The sequence below is a fragment of the Paramormyrops kingsleyae genome, chromosome 1, assembly GCF_048594095.1.
Source record: "Paramormyrops kingsleyae isolate MSU_618 chromosome 1, PKINGS_0.4, whole genome shotgun sequence".
Lineage (NCBI taxonomy): Eukaryota > Metazoa > Chordata > Actinopteri > Osteoglossiformes > Mormyridae > Paramormyrops > Paramormyrops kingsleyae.
The window spans coordinates 70,764,308-70,786,568 of record NC_132797.1 but is presented as its reverse complement, the minus strand read 5'-3'; the positions used below and the strand labels follow the sequence as shown (position 1 = coordinate 70,786,568).

Genomic DNA, 22,261 nt, shown 5'->3' with positions numbered 1-22,261 from the left:
ATTCATGAGCTTGCATGTGTTAATAATGTGACTGCTATAACAGCATGAATATCCTCTCAGACATATTTACACATGAAAACGCTTTATTTTAAGCCACATCTTAAACAATGACAAATATAGTGCTTTGACATTAAGCTTATAATCCATAAACTATTTAGCAATATCAATAAGTGACAAGAAGTGTGTTCACTATTATAACTTACATAAATAAATATCTTATTTGGCAAGATTATACAAATACGCAAGAAAAATATATGTCAGTAAGCATATTGTTAACTTGCTACAATGTCTGATAAGATGAGAATCGCACTACACATTACAAAATGCTAACCTTCAAATTTCTATGAACACATTCAGCATGAACACAAAATGGCATTGGGTTATTTTAGAGATATACATGTATGCAAATGATACATCAAATAAAGTGACAAAGTACAAGAGGCTAAACACACAGGCCTCAATATTACAATTACAGCAAAAGAAAATGACATTATTCCTTCCTGCTGGCTCGAAAAACCCAAATATAATAAGTATCTTCTGTATTTACAAGTATCTACCTGTTGCCCAAAATATGCACTATATGCAAAATACGCAAGATTATCTGTAAAAGGACCAACCTCTTTTATTCCTAATTTTTGAGACACTTGCTCAGACCTTTGGCTGAATTTGTCATAAAGTTGAATACGATTCAGGAATTACAACCAGGCCGGTATTAAACTAAATATCACACATACAAATGTGTGAAGACATTGTAATGCCAGGATTTGTCCACGGTGTATTTTCGGGTAACTGAATAGATAAAGTACTACATTACCATTAGTGTTGGTTCACTGATGGGCTGCTTGGCACTTACTGTAATACATTATGCTGCATTGTATTGCACTGATAAGGCTTCCTACCCAACCACATCACCGAGGTTCACAGAGAAGGGCGGAATCTTGCAGCTGGCCTAAGTCAGTGAGTTGTGCAGGTGTATGTCATATGGGCTATACATGAGAGGAGATCATACATCATATGGGCTATACATGAGAGGCAGTCATACGTCATATGGGCTATACATGAGAGGAGATCATACGTCATATGGGCTATACATGAGAGGCGGTCATACGTCATATGGGCTATACATGAGAGGCGGTCATACGTCATATGGGCTATACATGAGAGGAGATCATACGTCATATGGGCTATACATGAGAGGCAGTCATACGTCATATGGGCTATACATGAGAGGCAGTCATACGTCATATGGGCTATACATGAGAAGCGGTCATACCAATATAAGGTAAGTATAATGCACCATCCACAATGAGAAACTGGGACTGCAGCACTTAAAATACATCAACAAACAGCCCAGAATGGTTTTGCTAAATCCACGCTGTCGGAAATGTTCCCAAAAATATCTGTTAACTATTGTTTCATTCTCCATGGGGGGAGGGCTTACAAATACTCAAATGTTCACAAAGTGCATTTTTTGGATATTTCGTCGCATATGAAAATTTTCAACAAGTTTTAACAAGTCTAGCAAATTGTCCTTGATACTCAGGATAAATCATTTGAATACTAGGTCCATCACGTACCACAATCTTCTAAAACCCCTTGAAAGGATGTCAGACAGTGAGCACTGATTGACAGAGAGATCTGGAGCAAGTAAAATTCCCCATTATCTGCCATCTACCATCAAAATACATATCTAGTGTGTGATGAATATGGGAGCCGTCTGCATTCTGTGTTGTGCTTTCATGCACAATAGAAATACTTCAGCGATCATTGTGTTACTGTAAGGACCAAAACAAGGACTAGTCATCTAAAATGCAGATTTAGCTCCATTACAAAGGCAGTTAAGCCAAATGTGGTCAGTCCTCAAATCAGCAAAATTGTCCAGTATTTCACAAAACTGTGTCAACTTTCACTAAGCCTTCCTAAAGATGATATCTCCTTATATCATGTTCAACTTGCCCATTTCCCTTTTAAATAAAGACCTTAAGGGAAGCATTTTATATATATACTGTGTGTGTGTGTGTGCGCGTGTGCATACACTATACATACATACATATATATCTATAAAATACACACACACACACACACACACATATAAAATGTAATTATTTTTACTTTCAGTTAAGGTAAATTAACAATTAGGGATAAGGAATTTACATCCATTGTCCATAATTACATCTATACTTTATATGCATACTGTGTGAATATAATACGTTACACTTTTTGCACATAGCAAGTGTAAAAAACACTACTTTTATAAGAATCAAAATAAACAGTTCTGAAAAATCTCTTATGATAGGGGTTGCTCTTCTAAAAAATATTCTGAGAGGACACAACATGGCACAGACTGAGGAGTCTGCATCCGTGCATATTCGTGTTCAGATTTTACAAGGAAAAAAAACATCTGGCATTTAGTTACAAGAATAATATTATGTGGGTCACTTTCTTCATAATATTAAATTACTGCAGCTAATCTATTAATACAAGCGATAGCTGTTTCTTGGGCTGTCAAGTAGAAATGACCTCAGAAATTATAAGAGAAATTACACTGGCACGGTCCTCCCTGAAGCTCTGGGATTCCTTGATGAATACAAAACACATTTTTCTTTATTACTGGGCAGACTATTTCTAATCTTCATAACACGAGGAATGGGTGCGACCACATCACGTAACGCAGAGACGGCCGCGAACGGCCGCATATCTATGGACATGTGCACGGGAACATCAAAAAACACACGCGGCGAACGATCGTGAGGCGAGAAACTACGAGAAGCGCTTCCAGCCATGGCATACGAGATGCACTCGTGCGTGCACACTCACATGCCGCCCCCCCCCCCCCCCCACCCTCAACGTTGATAGATACATCTAGGGCAAAAGCAGCACACGAGACAACAGACACATTCCACTGACTAGGCATCTACTTTTGGCAAGGACACTGCACTTCACTGCGTGTGGCGGGTAGCTTTCATGATCCAGGGGACTCCAGCAGCGATGGCTGTCTGGGGGAGGGGTGGGTGCAGACCTAGGCATTCTCCATCAGCCACTGGAAGAACGGCTTGCTCTGACAGCTCTCCCCGCTGGCCTCTGTGTCCGCCTCGGACACCAGCTCGTCACAGTACCTGATGAGCAGCTGCAGGAGCTCCCCGACCTTCCACTCCCTCTCCAGGACCCTCTGCAGCACGGCAGGAAACTAAACGGGGGAGAGGCAGACAGACGGCTCTCATAAGGTACGCCATGGTCCAGCTCCATAGACATGACATCTACCTTTTTCAATAGCATGGGCTCCTTAACAAGGGCGTCAATGGGAAATCTATCACAAGTATACAAGTGTATACTACTCCGATGTACAGCCAGTCCTGCTATAATGTGTGATATCACACCACAAATCTGTCGTAATGCAATTATTATTTCTTATTTAAAATGCATATAAATTACATTGTTGATCACTGGTATCACTGTTTTTATTTAATTCTTTTTTTTTGGCGGTATTCCCCTAATCCTATTTTTCCCATTTGATGTGTCTATTTTAGCAGACGATTTTAGTGAACGTGAGGTTTCTCAGGAATACGAGTCACGCTGTAGCGGGATTGACTGTGTCGGTATTTATGCAAAACCCAGCACTGTGGAAAGGTTTGTATGACCTTATTTATGGATACTTGCCTACTTATTAGCCTTGTGGGTCACTAACCTGCTGTAACTCCAGTCGCACAGCTGGCAGGCCTGACTGGGAGGCGGCGATCCACTGTAGCATAGCCCTGAGTTGCGAGTCCAGGGCTGGCTCACCTACATCCACGTTGACCAATAGCAGGCCCCTCTCAGCATGCGGTCCCCCTGCCAGACCCAATGCTCACGTGATCATGTGATTACCGCCAACACTGGCCTAACGACAGCCATACCCATTCCAGAATCAACAAACCAAACCAGCCACGCCTCCCACGTCCCCTGTGCCATGGAAAGTGGAATCAGCTGGGACTCACTGAAAGGTAATCTTACAGCCCCTGGGAGAGGGACAACGGTGGAGGTAGAGAAACCCCCATCATCTGCACTCACTGAAAGGATACGACGGCAGGCATTTACAAGTGGCTGCAAGTTCCAAATCAAACCATCGCTGAGGTTCGGATGGCCTAAACACTGTCAAGTCCCCTCCCATAACGCATGTCAGAAGGGGGTCAGTGGTTTCTGAGCAAATCATTACCATCCAATTCCGCCCTCGCTTCAGTTTCCTTATCCTCTGTGCTGTCACTGCAGGAGAAGGGAAGACGTATAATTAGAGTAAGCTGGGGGGGGGGGGGGCATTCATGAAGAAACTGTAAACTAAACATGTCAAAGGTGATCAGGTGAAGGCAGACACACGCCACATCTCCCGGGTACGTTGGTGCTGCACTCTGAGCTGCTTGAGATGGCTTGTCCTTCATGTAATTTGTTTTTAAACTTTTTTGAAGTATGTAAAGGGCAATTATCTGCTTAAGTCTGATGTAATGCATGGTGTAACACTGTTTCTGGGGCCAAACAAACCATAATGGTGGAACCGGTAACATCATTCACCAAAACTTCATTCTGTCGTAATAGGGTGAAATTGAGGCTAAATTCCTTTAATTGAAAAGTGTAGCTGTTCTGCCAGGAGGAAATATCACTACATAGGGACTCCCTAGGTAGGTTTTTGGTTCGGTACTCACAGTGAACACATTGCTTGACATAGAACCTATATTCACAAGTAGATGTTAACTATTGAAAACATTGTTAATTTTGGCTGTGAGTTCATTACAGCTGTTCTTGGTTTCATCCGGTCATAATCGGAAGTTTGGGAACATTTTGGTTTCCCAATAGGTTACACCAACGCTGGAGAGAGACTGGCTGATAAACCGAGAACCGTCCGTCAGCGCTGTTATATCGAACTTGAGAAAGTTGCTGGACACACATCCAACGTGCTAAACATCACGCGAGTCTGATTGACCAGAGCAAAGCAGAAACGTGGCATTTAAACTAATTCAGCTGCAGACAGGTGATCCAAAACTGAGGTTTGTACTGAACCATGAATTGAGTTTTCTGTTGCACCCCTTCAAAAAAATTTGAAAAATGGCTGTTTAGTTTACAACCAATTCTTTAGTTTTTTTGTTGTTCTAGATTTTAATTAATAACTGAGGCACACAACACTGCAGCATATTGGCTTGTACCTGGGTTGCCCCAGAAACAGCCTTGTCACGTAACTCGAACATCGTGACTTAACAAGCAAAAAATGACATCCCATATCACAGATATTCTCTAAAGTCTCTCTAAAGACGTGTTTCTGAACTGAAGGGTAGGGAAGTGTGTGAATAAAAATATATGGTCCAAAATTTAAAAAAAAATTAGGTCCTGACTTAATGACCAAGGAAAATGTAGGTCCTGAGGCTAAATCAGTCTAGAGTCACTGATCTAAAGCAACCCCTTGAAGTTAACTGCCAGTAAAAGCAAGAATGTAATTCCTGGTGACACAGCTCAAGGCAAACAACTGTCCCTTACGGAATTAACCAAACAAATACTGTGTCACCTTTGAATTTACTTTCCTGGTCAAGTGACCAGATTTATGATGTAAAGAATGAACTATAATAATGATTAAGTCATTTTAATAATCATGTCTGGAAGTTGTTTGAGAGGCAGGGTAAGAGGTATCCCCTCATTGCTCACTCGCAGCACAGACAAGAAGTTTCCAGAACCAGTGCTTCACAACACGCTAGTGGAATGAATGAACAACTACCCCACCCCCCCACCCCTCCCCTCCCTAGCATTTCCTATGCCCACACAGAGAAATTCCATTAACCAATTCCTTTTGTATGACCGCACAGTCAGTGCTAACAAAGAAGTGCTGTGTTCCCCGGCTGTTTTTGACAGATAGAAGCTACCAAAGTCAAAGGACATCATCTCAGTTCTTGGTGTTCAAAGCTCTGAGATTATGCAGTGTTATTACTAATATCATTATCATTATTACTCAATCTACAAAATATGTTTCGGAAGACTCCTGGGTTGCCCAACCTGTATGAGGGGGAGAAGGACAAATGTTCCTCATAAATCTCTCCTTCCAACCCGAGACTGCTCCAGCTACTGCTGTTCCCATTACTGCCAGAGAAGAAAAGATGGCATAAGGGCTTCATGTTCACAGCCTGGACCAATCTGGTCCAGTCCTACAGGGCAAATTCTAGCTAAAGTTCTATGAATTTATAATACCTAGTCACTTCAACTTCATAGAATTTTGACCTACAGAGGTGTAACCATACTTTCATAGACCATCATGTGTCTCTCACTGTCCTTCACCTGTCACTCAGGTGCAGGAAGCTGCTGCTCTCGTCCGGATGCTCCTCCTCGAAGCTGAGGTTCGACCAGCTGCCAATACTGTCATCACCCACGCTTAGACAAAGCTGTTGGCTAGCAGTAGACTCCGAAGTGTGCATCCCCTCCTTCCCTGGGCTGCTAGAACACAGGGCGCAGCACAATGCAAGAAGAAACTAGCGTTGGTACTAGCTTGTGTCTATGCTGTAGCCTTGCCTATGTTTGGCTGTAATCAAACATAGGAAATGTATAGAGGCATACAATTATTCATGAGCCCAAGAAAGTTTTACACATAATATGTTTGTGATGCAATATCTCATTTTAAGTTTCATCACCTAAGACAATCACCATCATTGTGTAACTTTACATGACTTGACATAGTGAATTTGTCACTAACAAGTGGTACGTTACCTAAGGTTTATGGTCTGGCAGACGTTGGATATCGCTGAGGTCATGATCTCTGTGGTGAGGCTCTCGGCAAAGCTTGCGCCATCGTGCCCGATCCCGCTGTCTGCATTCAGACTGGCGCTGCTCAGTTCCCTCTTGGCTTTCTCAATAGCTGATGACACCATCTCCTCGGCATACGCGGCCCTCTTCTCCAAGTCAATGTGAATTTTTGGAATTTCAAGGCCACACACCCGAGGCCCTTTGCAGCCGGTGCCTGCCTCAAAATCCTGCCTCTGTTTGCTGAGGCTGTCCTGGAAATGTTGCCTGCTAGCATTTCTACACAACGAACGCTCCCTGACAGTGCAGTACCGACATGCTTTGTCAGCCAGTGCAGAGCTCATTGCTGTTTTTGTCAGCTTCTCTGCATATGAATTTTGGTCCAGTGGTCCTCTGTCTTCAGAAGCCTGTGGCATAGCTGATGCCAGTGTAATCTCCAAGGTATCATCAACTATTTTCCTAGCATAGTGCTCTATTACTTGCATGACACTGTCACTGTAGTTCTGGTCATTTAAGCTGCCAGTGCTGTGATATTGTTTGGTCTTCTCTTTAAAAGGCAGCAAGGAACATGAAAAGTGAGTTTTTATCGGGCTGCCTGTCACACCATCTAGTTTGGACTTTTTGTATAGACAGGAATCGGTCAGAGATTTCGGTAGTCGAACCGATGACAGTCGGAGCTTTCTTGTGACATCACATGTGATGTTATATGCTAAAGACTCCGCAAAGTCTACAAGTTCCAGGTACTCTTTCCTGTTCAAGTCTTCTGGGTTCTGACAAGTACATCGGACAGCCTCATCAGAGGACAACGCTTTCCTGTTATCATCCACAGAAGACGCCTCTGGCATTAAACCCCTCCAGACGTCATGGGTTCCATCACAATGTGGCCTCCTGCTAGGGTGAAGCTTCAGGTTCGACCTTTGCTTGATCTTCTTGGCTGCATGTGCTAGACCTGACTTAATGGAGCGGTAAGCAAGGCGGCTGGCATACTGATCCAAAATAAGCTCCCTGCTGCCGCCTTCCTTTTTTAAAACTTTGATGATGTACCCAGTATATTCATCAGTTACACTCTCACAGCTAGGATATTTGGAGGATAGCCCACCTGACCCACTCATTTGAAAGTTAGGACCTTGGACCATGAAATCACTTTGAGAATGGTTGGCTAGACTCCCAAATCTGTTACTTTTGCAACTAACGGGTTGATTCTGCTGACTGTCAGCAACCACATCCTTGTTACTCATGACAGCTTTACGTCTATACTGACTAGAACTAATCATCTTCTTGACGTCATTGATGACCTCTCCTGCAATTTCCCCAGCATAGGTCCATAAAGAATTCAGAGTCTGCTCTGAGAACTTGGCACTATGTACGGTATGGTTCTCTGTGCATGGCTTATCTTCAGACTTCCAGCCATGTGGCAGTGCCAGTGTGTCCATCTCAGTAGCCATGGAAACAATGTGGCATGCTAAACGCTCTGCATAATGAAAAGCTCCCTTTTCTACCACCTTATTGTCAGTTTCTACTGGTACATTTTGATCTGCCTGAGCACCAGCCAGTGCTCCTATACGGGAATTATCATATTGCCGATCCTCTCTATCTTCATTATTCTCAGCCTCTTCAGAAAGAGACCTCATGAGCTTCAACAAGAAGTCGGCATTCTCAGAATCAGTGTTAGCTTCAACGAGACCTAGGGCAGGCTGATAATGTGGGGTGGATGGAGGTGTGGCTGGAGAAAATTCCTTGGCAAGCTTGCCTTTTAACTTTTTGGAAAACTGTTTGAAATGTTTCTCCTGTGAGACTGGAAGGGGCAGCTGTGGAGTTGACGGTGGAGTCCCTGGCACTCCATGCGTTTTCCTCCCAGATGTACATGGAATCTCTTCAGCCGGCATCTTCTTGACACTTCGGTTAGGTGCCTCAAAACTTGGCACCTCTAAAGTATCCTTCATCAATGAGGATCGCATTTCAGAAGCTGTCTCGGTAACCTGACCTATGTTCCTGAGGTCTGATCCATAAGTGTCTCTACACATTCCTCTGGACCCAGAATTAGGTATCAGGGTTGATGGGACTGGGTGATCAGAACCATCTCCCCTCTTTTGAGAACCTGTGCTTTTAGGCTTGTTATATTTATCATAAAATCCTGAACAATGGCTCATGGAATCCTGAAGTCTTAAGTGCATTCCATGCTGATGTGTCCTGTCTTTTTTGTTCATCGGAAAAAAATCAGCCTCGGTAGGTATGGAAAAATGCGAAGTTCCTTTGATGGCTGGAAGCATTGAAGTGGAATTGGTAACATTTTCACTGACCAGATTTTGAGGCATCAACTTATCTGAAGAAGGTATCTGGCTTCCAATAGTTCTGTTCAGGCTGTCAGCACCGTTCTCTGATTTCTTTACTTTGGAAGCAGTCATGAGCTCATAAGCTTCACTCACAATCATATCAGCCATGTTTCCAGAATAGTTGTGCAAATCAGACTTATTAGAAATCTGGTTTCCAGCGACAGTTTCATGGGAATCTATACTCACCACTGGTTCAGTGGTGCATGTCTCATTGAAAACACTTTGAGAGGCAAAGGGAACTAAGTCAGTTTGTGTTGCTGTGGATATCTCAGAGACAGATGTTGTCACCAGTCTTCCTTCCAAACTGCTGCTTTTTTTAGGACTAGTTTGTGATGTTTGGCAAATACTGGACTTGTACTGACAAGTATCTACTGGGCCCTGAAATTGAGAGATTGCTTTCCCAGCCACAGGCACTGGAACACAACTGGCAATCCCAGACATGCAGAATAAAGCTTTTCTCACAGTGCAGTCATTTTCTGTTGATTCTAGTACCTCAGTTGTACACGTCGATCCTACATAATGAGAGGTAGCATTACAGGTCTTTGTGGTTTCTGCAGCATCCTCTGAGCTGACATAACGGATATTGTCAAGCGAGACACTGATGGCAGCCTGGGTAGTGAAGGTCACATCAGCCTGAGATAACTCTATGAATGCTTCCTGGAGCACAGACTCGGAGAGGTCTGAGGCATAAGAAGAAACCACTTCCTCCTCCTGTTCGAAGGACCAATCACTTGGTGTCAAAGGTGTAGAAGGATGTGAAAACTGACAGACTTCCATTATACCTTCAAACACCAATTCCTCTGCCAGTTCTGCAGCAAACCTGGCAACTGTGTTGTTGAAAATCTGCTTTTTTACAAAGTGAAACTCCTTGAGAGCACCTGATACTGCTTCCTTAACTAGGAAGCTTGCTAAGCCATTAATAGCACGTTCTTTTAAAACATATGCATGCCTCATACCTATCTCATGAAAAGCCATTTGAAACACTGAAGAAGTCAATCTTGCAGCTAAATGACAAAGTGTAGTGGTACAAGAAGATACCCCTTTCTGTAGGTCTCTGAAGGCACTCCCAAGGCTCATTTCTACAAGATCGGTAGCAAATTTCTGTATGCCTTCCTTCAGTGTTTGTGATTTCTGAGATTTTGATATGGTGACTGTCTCCTGAATATCAGACAATTTCATGAGGTGTCCGCTGCTATTTTTGAATTCTTTATGGCAAACACAGCTCAAGTTCTTGTTGACGTTCATATTAACAGGAGTCGAATATCCACAAACTGATCTGAGAATTTCCGTCGACATATTATTGGCAAAATCTGAGTATGTTTTATAGAGAGTGCAGAGATCCTGAGGTTTGCGCAATTCTCCATCTCCATCTGGCTTCCAAAAATACTCTAAGGTGCTGCCTTCTCCCAAAGGACTAAATGCTGAAGATCGAACTGGACTGAAGAGCACCCCAGTTTCATCAGTTATAGTCCTCACTGGTCGTGGAGAATCAGGAATATCTGAGTGGGAACCACAAAGTGATCCTGGCTTGAGTGGAGTAGGTTTCTTTATGTTGGCAGGAAGAGTTGGGTGGTCAAATCGATGGGGGTTCATTGCTTTTGAAGAGAAGCCTCGAGACGTACATTTGGAGTCCTCTGCATATACGGCAGCTGCTGGCTCCTTGAGGAACTTGGAGCTGCTCTCAAGAGCTTGGTCCAGATCGTCAAACTGGTCAAAACTATCAAAAAACTCGCTCACTTCTGAATCAGAGTCTTCAACCCCATCTTTGAAAACAGGGATTTTAGGAATGTCAAGCTTTGCTTTCAAACTTTTCTGGTAGCTAACTTCATCCAAGAAGATTATCGGACTTGGGCTTGAGCAGTCAGACTCGTCTGACTCTGTGGCAGATGCAGCAGCAACAGGTCCTTTTGTCAGACAGCTGGGTGTGTAGAAATCCCATTGGCTCTCTTCCCCTGGGTTCCATGCCGGTCCAGAACTTGACAGAGTTTTAGAGAAAGAGGATTTCTTTGCCGAAGGCTTCTTGGAAAACGAGCTGATAATCAAGCGGGAGCCTGAGAAGTCCTTAGAGTGGGACGGGCCCGTCTGAGATGCCACATCACGCTGGTTCCGTTGGTTATGAAAAGCTATAAAATGAAATAAAACTCTATTAATGGTCTTCAAACAACAATAACTTGTTCAGTGATTATCCATCTCAATGTATAAATCTCAGTAATTAAAATGGACATTTTGACCAGAGCTGTCTAACAGTGTTAGGAAACATGACGTGCAGCTAAATGAATGAAAATAAATCTTCCACTGCCATCTAGCAGTGATATCAGGCAATTTCAACTTCGGATAGGCAGTTCCAAGGCAAAGAAAACTCAAATTCAATAAATAAAAAAGAATATAACAAACTTTTAAAACTACCACATAATGCAAGTACTCCTTCATTTCTTCCAAACGTTGTGCCGAAAGCGTACACTGTACTGAGCTGAACGGTGCTGACAGCCTGATCTGAAATCAGCTGAACAGATTTATTTCCCATCAACTGACACAACACCCCATAAAGACCGAAATGAAAACAAATTTTTGTAATTATTTCAATTTTATTAAAAACTAAAATCTCACATTTATATAAGTATTCAGACCCAATGATTCAGTACTTTGTTCAACCATTTTAAGCAGTGTAATCGGATATTCGGATCGGTATCGTTACCGATCCAGACCTATTCGATGGATCGGGTTTTGGCCATGTATCCATGTCCGATACTTACTTACTTAGCTTTTGGCAGGTCTGTAAGAAGATAACTCCTATTTCTTCTAAATTAATTTATACAATCAATTGCACAACATCTCTTCCCTAATTTGGATATTTTTGTGACATTCAAGCTCAACGCTGCCACTCAGTGGGTGTGACCGCAGTGACTTCCGCCTGCTCTGACGTCATGCGCAAACCCTTCGCAGTAGGGGGAGGGCAGGAACATCAGATAAGAGGGTGTAGATCTGGGAGTATGTTATGCTTTTAACAGCAACTGGTAGCACAGCGATTTGCAATCTTTCTAAAAATTGTTTTGAGAGTTGGAAATAGCATTTAATGGAAAATCCCACAAAAAAAATAGCGCACAACTGTACGAGAACACGAGTAATATGAAAAAAGCAACGGATGATTTGGGAGTTGTGAGCTTGGGCTGCTTTGTGCAATCGCTACAGCTTGTGATACACGGGGGCCAGCTGTCTCTAGGACGCTGTTGGGGGATTTCTGATGGAACCGTATCGTCAGAACAATCATACAGGCCAAAAACTTATGAAAAACTTAAGCATTTGCCACTTGCATATCCTCGATTGGATGACATTCAAATTGTCTGAAAATGCCTCAAAAACGCTTAAAACAAGATGTACAAACAAGGTAGAAAAGTACTTTCTGCATGTTACCAGTAGCCTAATTAAAGAATTTTTGTCATACATTTTTTACATGATCAAAATAAACAGATTGCATCCAAGTTCAATTTTGAGTAGAGATGCACCTATTGTATGGGCTAACTATCAGTTTCGGCCGATACAGTAACATATTAATAAATGCATTTTCTATCTTTCAGTATCAGCCAGAAACTTCCTCATTGAGTGTCATATTGAAGGGTCTAAATATACATTTCAGGTTTTAATAAATATTAAAGCATGGAAAAAATCATTATAGGCCAACAGTGTCAACTGATGATCATTTTGAATGATATCTACAGGACAACAAAGTTTGGAAAATTTACTGGTTAGCTAGATAACTTATCTGATTTAGGGTGGACTTTTTCATTCAGTTACATTCCGCCCAAACTTATCTTGCTAACACAAAAATCCACCTTTGTGATACTGGCCCCTGTGGGGGATTTCTGATGGAACCGTATCGTCAGAACAATCATACAGGCCAAAAACTTATGATAAAATGTAAACTTATCGTCTTATTACTGCAAAATTCTCTGTCAAAATACCATACATTACTAGAACATAAATAACGAATATATTTTTAAAAAATGATTACTGGGGCCTTTTTCGTATGATTAATTTGCTCAAAAATTCCAGAAAGGCTTCTAATTAATTTAATCTTTTAGGTTACCATTCAGATTAAAGGAAAACATGAACATCTGCAATGTAATATTTCCAGTGCAATAAACAGTGAAGGGTTGGTAGTGACTGTTATGTTTCAGGTACTCCTGCCACTACTTACACAAGTTGTCAGCCACCTCTTCTTCCTCTAGGTGCTCGAACGCGGTAACAAAGTCATCTTCGATGGACGAGACGGACTGGTTAGTGTCATCGTCCTCGAGCGGGCAGGCGTCCGACACGCCCTTCTGCAGACACTGCAGTTCCAGTGCATACTTCATCCCCGCCACGTACCGCGTAAGCAAGGCTGACATGGTTCCCACGATGCCCTGTGGACTCCGGCAGTGCCGAAACACGCAGATGGCCTTTGAACACGTAGCCTGGGACCACAGAACAGGCAAAAGAAAAGCAACTCCGTAAACAAGCAGCACAGGAAGATAAACAAAGGGGAAATGCGCAAAGGATGAAAACTCTGAAGCACTGCTTCTGAACTACTCGTGATTCAATACAACCACTCCTCGTTTAGTGACCTAATTCTTTTCCAATGACTAGGTCCTTCAGAAAAATGGCTACCCAGTGGAACTCATGGTTGCCTAGGCGTGATTGTGACTGTGCTTAGATCTTTACATAATTACAGCCTTCCATACTCTTTCCTTTATTCTTCATGAGTGAACATTTTTAACATTCCAATTTAAAGGTCACTCTCACTGCTCATCATCAGGCATACAAAATGTGGTCATAATAGCAAACACTGGTCGAAAATTTTTTTTTATTACTGTCTTGCTTGTGAATGGTTGCTGAATAACGAGTAGTTGTACTATTCAGGTACATTGGATTTAACAGCTTTTGGGGTGACACTGCCAAGGGTTCAGATCTCAGATGACATTTCATTAGCAAGGTGACGTTAAGTATCTCTGTTCTTGCAAGAACGATAAATCATTTTGAAATGAAAAGCTCAGTCGTAACTAATAATCCTGAAGCGGAAACAATAGGAAGTATAGCATATGCAAATACTACCTCTTAAGTCCTGGAATTTCAGGACTTTTATTTAGGATTATGTGTTAAGAAGGTATTACGTCGGTAATCTGTGTGATTCATTAGGTTGTAGATCAAGAATGCAGCATGACTTACTGCCAAAGTCATACCACAGCCAATCACAGCCATACCACATGCTGCTACAGAACCAGACAAAGTATGCAAGACACAAAAAAAAAAAAGAAAACAAAACACAAAGGAGGGAGCTGACTGGAGTTTGCTGAGTCTCCTTCTGTGGCCCCCACCTGGGAAACACTGTCTTTATTTTCCAGAAGTTTCCTAGTATCTTTGAGGAGCAACACCTCTTCATCCTTCAGACTCTGGGCATGTAGTGATCTAAGCAACTCCAAAACGTCAACAGGGACAGCCGGCAAAGCCTGGTAACAACATATACAACAAGTTCGCATGAAATCGATTATTTCGAAATAATTTAAATTACTGACATAAAAATGATTGAAAGTTTTCAAAAATATCCCTGCAGTTTTGACAAGATGTAATTCTAGTGCCTTTTAAGTAGAACGCATGTTTCTCAGGATAAAAGGTATCACATTACAATACAGAGCAGGGACCCTCTTACCTGTGACAGTAAGTCCTCTACTTCAGAATGACTAGGTAAACCTACAAAATGGATCTGAAGGTCGAAGAAGAAAAGATTCATTGAAAACAATCATTCAGACATCAGCTACTGAACAAACTGTGAATCCTAAAGGATACAGAAGAACCATTCAGTGTTTCGCACAACAGTCATGGCTAACAAAACATACATTATATGTATGAATACACACATATTCAACTTCCGCTCATGCACATACCAGTTTATTACGGTCAGGGCTGCACTATTTCACCTTATATGGAATAACTTGAGTTGAACTTAAGTTGAAGGAGCCTTTGACCTACACCTGCACTGCAGTTACCACAAGGAATAAACATTAACTGTATACAGTGCGATGGCCTTCAAGACTAAGACTCAAGAGTTCTTTATTGTCAACACATCCATGTGCAAGTACACAGTGTGTTGAAATATGGTTTCCCTTGGCCCCCATGATGCTACACATTAACACAAATACAATAAATGTATAAAATCAACAACACAATATAATACAGCAAACACAATATAAATAAAAAAGTATTCAAAACTGTGCTCGATTCTGTGCGTTTGCAGTGTAGTGCAAATAGGCGTAGTAGTGCAATTAAAGAATGTGCAAATGTAATAAAAGAAAAGGCAGTCCAATAAGTAGCAGCATCACTGAAGCATCACTGAAGGGTAGTGGGGGGGGGGGGGGGGGGGGGTAAGGGAAGGTAGGTTGCGGGGGTTGTTGAAGTATTGTGGTTCGTGAATGCAGTCTCAGTTACCACTTTCGCTTAGAAAACAGGTCAAAGCAAGACTTTCGGTATGAGTGGTATTGTAACGAAAAGGTCAGAACCCGTATACCAGCATGGGGAAGCATATGCATCTATCAAGCTGTGGTAAAAACCAGAAACAGATTTCCATTCCGACAGCCGATGCCACGGGCTTGTGGTCTGTCACCTTGTGAATTAGACCAAGCAGGCGGCCCAGGGCATTTTCGGTTATGTAAGTGTTGACAAGACCCAGCAATGAGACTGTTAACAAGAACCAAGCTAAGTGGTATAACAGCCTTTTCCATCAATTAGAGCACTATTAAAGAAGATTACCTTTCTGGAAAATTTTAGGGAAAGATTTAGCTGGACTAAGCACTGCATTTGCTCTGGACTAAGCACTGCATTTGCTCTGGACTAAGCACTGCATTTGCTCTGGACTAAGCACTGCATTTGCTCTGGACTAAGCACTACATTTGCTCTGGACTAAGCACTGCATTTGCTCTGAACTAAGCACTGCATGTGCTCTGTTCTAATTAAGTTCCAATCAGCTGATGAACTCAGTTTATTGTGTCCATTACTTGTTCCTTCAAAAAAAAATTGAATGGGTTTAACTGCAAGGTAACACTTTACTTGAGGGGCCATAATTAATGATCAGATCCCACATTCGTTCATCATTAATGAATCGTGACATGTTTTATCTCAAGCAGTTACTAAATTTGTTACTATATCGGTTATAACATAAACCTTTGTGAACTATTGAAGGAACTACTGAAGGAACAAGTAACGATTAACACGTTAAATACTGATCTTGTGTTTATTCATCATTAATTAATGGTGACATGTTTTATCCTAAGCAGTTATTATACTGGTTAATTCTGTATAATAACTGAAGGAACAGAACTGAAGTACTGAAGAAACTACAGAAGGAACTACTAAAGGAACAAGGGTGCCACTTTACAACAAGGCTACCCATATAAAGCATTTATGAATGGTTTATAATCTGGTTATTAATTAGGTTGTAACACTTTGTACATTATTAATAGACAATTTTAAACAAGTTACAACACAGTTTTCTTTTTATTACTGTTACTACCATTTACTATTGGCCTTATTGTACAGTGGTACCAAAACAAGTAATGAACACAATAAACTGAATTACTACAAAGTATTTGTGCCCCCTCAATTAAAATGTACCAACGGCAAATATCATTTCCAATAGAATATAGAATGTGAAACTCCAGGGAAACTGCTGTGTCCAGAAGATGCTCGACTTTGACACACACCTCAGTCAAGCACGGCAGATCTCCAGAGTGCAGGCCCACACTGACAGCACTAAGCTCCTTCCGGCTTTTCAGCAGGCTCTTCAGGAGAGGGACGGAGCCGTCACGGATGGCCTGGACAGAGGAGCCAAGGAGAGATTCTACCCTTTCACACATTCTTCATTATATCAGAGTAAAAGACCTGAGGCCTGTTTCCTTTTTCTACCTTTTTCTTTCTTGCTTAGCAGGAAAACTTGTCAGATTTAAGATTGTAGTCTGAGCTAAATGGACTTTAGCTTTGTTCACTTAAATTTATCCCAGACCAAATCCAACAAGTTATCCGGCTAAGCAAGAGATCCTGCTTTGTGAGACATGGACCTGCACTGAATGGCTTAAAATGCTCCCATCCTGTGATATAATTCAGATGTGTGAAAAATATACCACATACATGATTAGAAAATATCTTTAAAGGGACATAAATACAAAACTCAATGTACTCAACACTGATGAAACTTGTTAATAAGCTCATCAACAACATTAGGGGTGTAACAATTGAATTTTAATCGATGTATCAATTGTTAAAGCCAGGGTACGATTTAATCGATGCATTTAAGAAATATCGATTCATATCATTAAACTATGACAATATGCTGAAACTCAACCAAAAAAAAAAACCCATGGAAAAAATCTCACATAAAGTAATCCAGTGACTCACCTTAGTAGAGAGTATAGACCAATGAACTACACCATATTTTATGTAATTTAGTACACTTGTGTCCCTATGTTTAACCAATACATATCCAGAAATTGTGTTTTTCTTGTTAAAGTATAAATCGAAGACAGCATTTTTCTTGTGCAGAAATTGTATTTTTTAAACTTGTATTGTTTGATACATTGTTAAACCACTTAGTATAGTTTTCCCACCATATTCTGTTGTTAAAATGATAAATGTAACATTTTAAATAAAGCTAGATATTGAAATGCTGCCTTTCAAAATCGAAATCGATTTGTATCATGCCAAAGCTTACGTTTTACACCCCTAAAGCAACAGATTGTTATGAAATGTAAACACCACGGAAATTTGATCATTTCAACTATACCGTTTCATTTATATTAAACAGCCAATAGTGCCTAGTTTTTTTTTGATGGGGTTTCCTAAGCAACAGTACTTGTTTTACGTGCTGTTGGACAGAAAACCTTCAACAATACATGTTAAAGATATAAATATTAATCAGAAGTACACTGGGAATTTACAGTTTTCTTTCTTGTTGAGGTACCTGATTGTAAGATAAGATAATGCTTTATATGTTATAACATGGTACACATATCACAAGGAAATACAATAATTTTTGAGTGAACTGTTTTTAGTAAGATCTATATTAATTGTGTATTATTAAAGAATTATCCTTTTATTTAAATATCCAAGAAGGGTTGATCCAGGAGTTACGGCAGTACATACATTCTGAATGCTTCTAAATTTCAGGTCATCAGGTAGATGGAACCTACAGTACCAGTCAAAAGTCTCACACAACTGATTTTTATGCATTTGTCTCTATTTTGCTTATGCGATTAACCTCATAGGACATGGATTCGAGGCAGTGAAGAAATATATATCAAATACTGCAATGACCCAGGAAGTGCTAAACATCTCAAAAGCTTCTGTAACTTTAGACTCTTCAATGCCACATATCCTCGAGGCGTGCTTAGTGTCACGATCTTGTTGAAAAGCAAATGGTTTTCAGTAGGTGTGTCCAGACGTTTGGCTGGTACTGTACATTTTAACTGTCCATAATACAATTAAAAGTTATGAGTAATTATAGACAGATATGAAGCGTATAGAAGGGCTGACCTCCTTCCTAATGGCCGCACGGGTCTTTAATGGGACTCCTCTAATGCGTGCACAGGTGTCCATGGCTGAGCAGGACTGCACCACACACCTGCAGCAGAAAGAACAGTGAAACTCACAGATGGTGACAAACGGGTTCAGTGACAAATGCATGGGAAGAAACACAAGTGGACTGTCCACAGGAAAGCAAGGTTTAACTATAACGTTTTAAAAAAGAAATAATTGACACATTAGGTTAGGAGACTGAACTCGTAACCAAAAGTTTAGTTGAGGTAGACTGAAATGGCCTAGGTAAGTGTTCGAGTTTAATGTATCCTGTCCAGAGTATCAACACAAAATATATCATAGCAATCATAAATGTACATGCATACTATATAATACTAAAACAGAACAAATACAGAGCACCAATAAGTCATCTTATTTGGGAGTTAATAAATTAAGACTGACAATGCAGAAATGTATAGAACACAGATGGGAGACGGGGGGGTGGGGGCGACTGCCGGTAAATCGTAAAAAAAAAAAAAAAGAACAACAGAGAAAAAATACTGCTGTGCAAACAACCAATAAAACCACATGCACAAGGCTCCACCAATGAGAGTGCAGCTAGCGGAAAGCTTTCGGCAATTATCATTTATCAAATAAGCGGACAGCAAGCCTGTTGAACCAAGTGTTAGTATCACATTAAAGAAACACCTTGACACAGCACACTTACAAGAATGCCTTCACCGAATACCTGCTTTGTGTGGTGGGCTTTACCAGAAGCATTAAAAATGTGAGAAACTGAGGAAACAGATCCAGTAAGCCCTCCTCTCTGGTCATTAACACAACAACAACAACAACAACAACAACAATCACATTTTACAACTACGTGCACTTCGGGTAACACATAGTGCTTGTTTTTTCATCTCATTACCCTCAAGTGATTTGGTGAAGTCACAAGAAACAAAACCTTAAAGAGAAATCATTTGAACCTAGAATTAATTCTAGGTTCAAAAGTATTTAAAAATATGTTATTTAACCCATTAAGACAGCTGTGGTTTGGCAGATCATTTAGCCACAGACATAAAACACTTATAACATAAAGACACAGTCCCAAACTCACTGTTTTCTGTGTTCAAGAGAACATCAAACAATAATCTGTAGGCTAGAGAGACCTTCACTTGATTAGTGCATTACATGTTTATTCTTGATCTTCTGATGTGTTACTCCAATACAGGACCTTCAACTAATGTGCTGACACTGGCAACTAAGAAGTAGAGCCATCCATGTATCCTGAGACAGCTTATACAGTACAGGGTCTCGGGGGGGAGGGGGGCCCTAAGCCAATGTGAGGAGGCACAAGGCAGGGGTATTGGCTGGGCAGAAGGCCAGTCCATATATTCACACACTATAAACAGTTTAGATGCCAAATGCTGTATCTGCATGCCTTTGGACAGTAAAAGGAAACCAGTGTACCCAGAGAACACAGAGACAACATCGGAGGACCACACAAGCCCCCCTGAGTAGGGTTGGGATTCACACCCCCCCACCCACACTGGTGTCCTTTCTCCTCTACATGGCTTTTCAGGATGCAATGTAAAATTTTTCAACTGAGATTGATGAACAATGAAAATGGCGCTGAATGTTGAGGTGTCCATGCCATTTCACCCACTCTAAAGGTATATTCAACTCGTGACAACTTTAAAAATGTCTCTATGCGCATGACGGAGTCTAGTCTACATACAGAAAGTCTCTATAAATATGACAGTTTGAGTCTAGCAGCTTATATTATAAAGAAAATACATCTTGCAATTATTAAGGTTAAGCAGCATAAGAGCCAGTCAAACATAACAAAACAAACATCACTTGTGAATGCTTGGGGGAATTCCAGCACTATGAATGTGACATTAAGACTCATACTGACAAATAAAATGCCTCAGAGCAGAGACAAGCATAGTATTAATGAGTCAACTTCCATATATTTTCATGTAACCGCCTGGGTTGAGATCTTCAAACTTAATATATTTATTTACAGGATAGAAAAAGATGGCATTTTATGAACGATATGGATGTGACAAACAATCTGTTTGAATATGTGTGAATGTGTGTGTAGATTTACATTCTATTAATAAAAAAAATACCATAAATGGCTTTTTATGTTACCATGACATTCAGCTTATATTGATGTCAGTGACATGCTGAAGTATAAGAGTGAGACATGCTAGGCCAAAGATTATGACCTAACAATGTGTGGCTTAGCAGTTTAGGATCATGTGACTGATCAGAAGGTCACTGTTGCAAATCCCAGTTGGGCCCTTTTAACCCCCCAACCCTTTCTAAAAAAAAAAAAAAGTATGTTGCTTTGAACAAAAGTATCTGCTACATAAACCAAATGTAAATAAAACAAACCAACATCACCTTGAATATGATCATACCAACACTGAAGCATGAAATAATCCTATCCGTTAAAATACGGTTTCAAAAGATAACTGTGAATCACGGATAGGAAAATAATGCTAAATGTTCATCTTCTCAGATGTTATAAGCAGTTTAAGAGAGGTGGGAATAGTATCTGACAGGGGTAGAAGCTTTTCAGTGTTAACAACAGGTCATGCTTTAAATCATCCTTATACAGTACGTAGGTATAGTTAAAGATAAGCAGAAGGAAAGATTTCCTTTCTTCTCCTGCAAAGACTGCGTAACACTGTTGCATCTTCAACAACAACAGATATTAACAACAAAACTAAACAGCTAAGCCTACTGACACAGCATTGAAACATTTCTCCCCTTTTTCAAAAACCTACATAAAATTATTGAAACAACAAACGGGACTTGTGGGAAATTCTGCTCACATGTACCCAAATACACAAATTGCATTTTTTACGCAAAACAATTTCCATACAGATACATTGGCCGAAAACGCAATTGATAAATTAGTGAGCTGTAAACGAAATAAACATTAGCTTAAACTAAAACAACAGCATTATATATTGTAACATGAAGATAGCCGGTTTGACGTGATTCGCATCCCCGATTGCGATCATGCAAGCTGTTTAAATTAATTTTGGGTAACAATCTCTACTAAAGCACAAGAGACCGAATATTAAAGGGTTATACGAACTGCAACAGCTAACTAGCTAACAGCCATAATAACCAATTCAAAGTCCCTGTGTGAATCAGTGTCGCATTTTCTTGATTCGAGTAAGTACCTAGTTATCGTTCGAACAACATTCAAACAAATTGACACACGTAGGCCAAACGACTTAAAAACGTTTATGAAAAGAGCCGTGTATAATATTATTACTACGTTATGCGTAACGCTCGCTGTCAACATTAACAAGCCTCCTAATATTTTTCCAATTAGCTGGGCCGCGGCCTGATAACGCCGAACACATCACTGAATATCTTCCTGTGCGTTTCCATTGATAACAGCTACAGCGTGTTATTTCAAGATCGATGTCGAGCACAGGACATGATATAGCTGTGAAAACATGAGAGCTTCCTTCAGGTGATTTATGATTATCCTCACCGTTTGCCGTCAGACCCGCGGATGCTCCCTGTCAAATCATTTCACAAAACAAGGTAAATCCAGGCAAGACTAATCATCTCCGAACACGATTCCCGTTGGATACAGGCTTTCATCAGAGCTC

General features: G+C 40.7%; 1 protein-coding gene across 2 annotated transcripts; it reads right to left on the bottom strand.

Annotated features, from left to right (window-relative positions):
* Window positions 1-65: 65 nt before the first annotated feature.
* Window positions 66-22,261, bottom strand: akap11 (A kinase (PRKA) anchor protein 11). Of its 2 annotated transcripts, none has more exons than XM_023825740.2 (12): window positions 22,141-22,261; window positions 18,636-18,723; window positions 16,811-16,921; window positions 14,764-14,817; window positions 14,432-14,563; window positions 13,276-13,531; window positions 6,715-11,203; window positions 6,289-6,444; window positions 6,010-6,093; window positions 4,193-4,239; window positions 3,686-3,828; window positions 66-3,187 (listed from the first exon to the last, which is right to left on the bottom strand). In XM_023825740.2, the coding sequence occupies exons 2-12, from the start codon at window positions 18,696-18,698 to the stop codon at window positions 3,020-3,022; spliced, it is 5,703 nt and encodes a 1,900-aa protein (XP_023681508.2). In that variant the 5' UTR covers window positions 18,699-18,723; window positions 22,141-22,261; the 3' UTR covers window positions 66-3,019. The 2 variants fall into 2 exon arrangements, with proteins under 2 accessions (XP_023681508.2, XP_023681596.2); XM_023825828.2 differs by having other exon boundaries at window positions 6,289-6,441.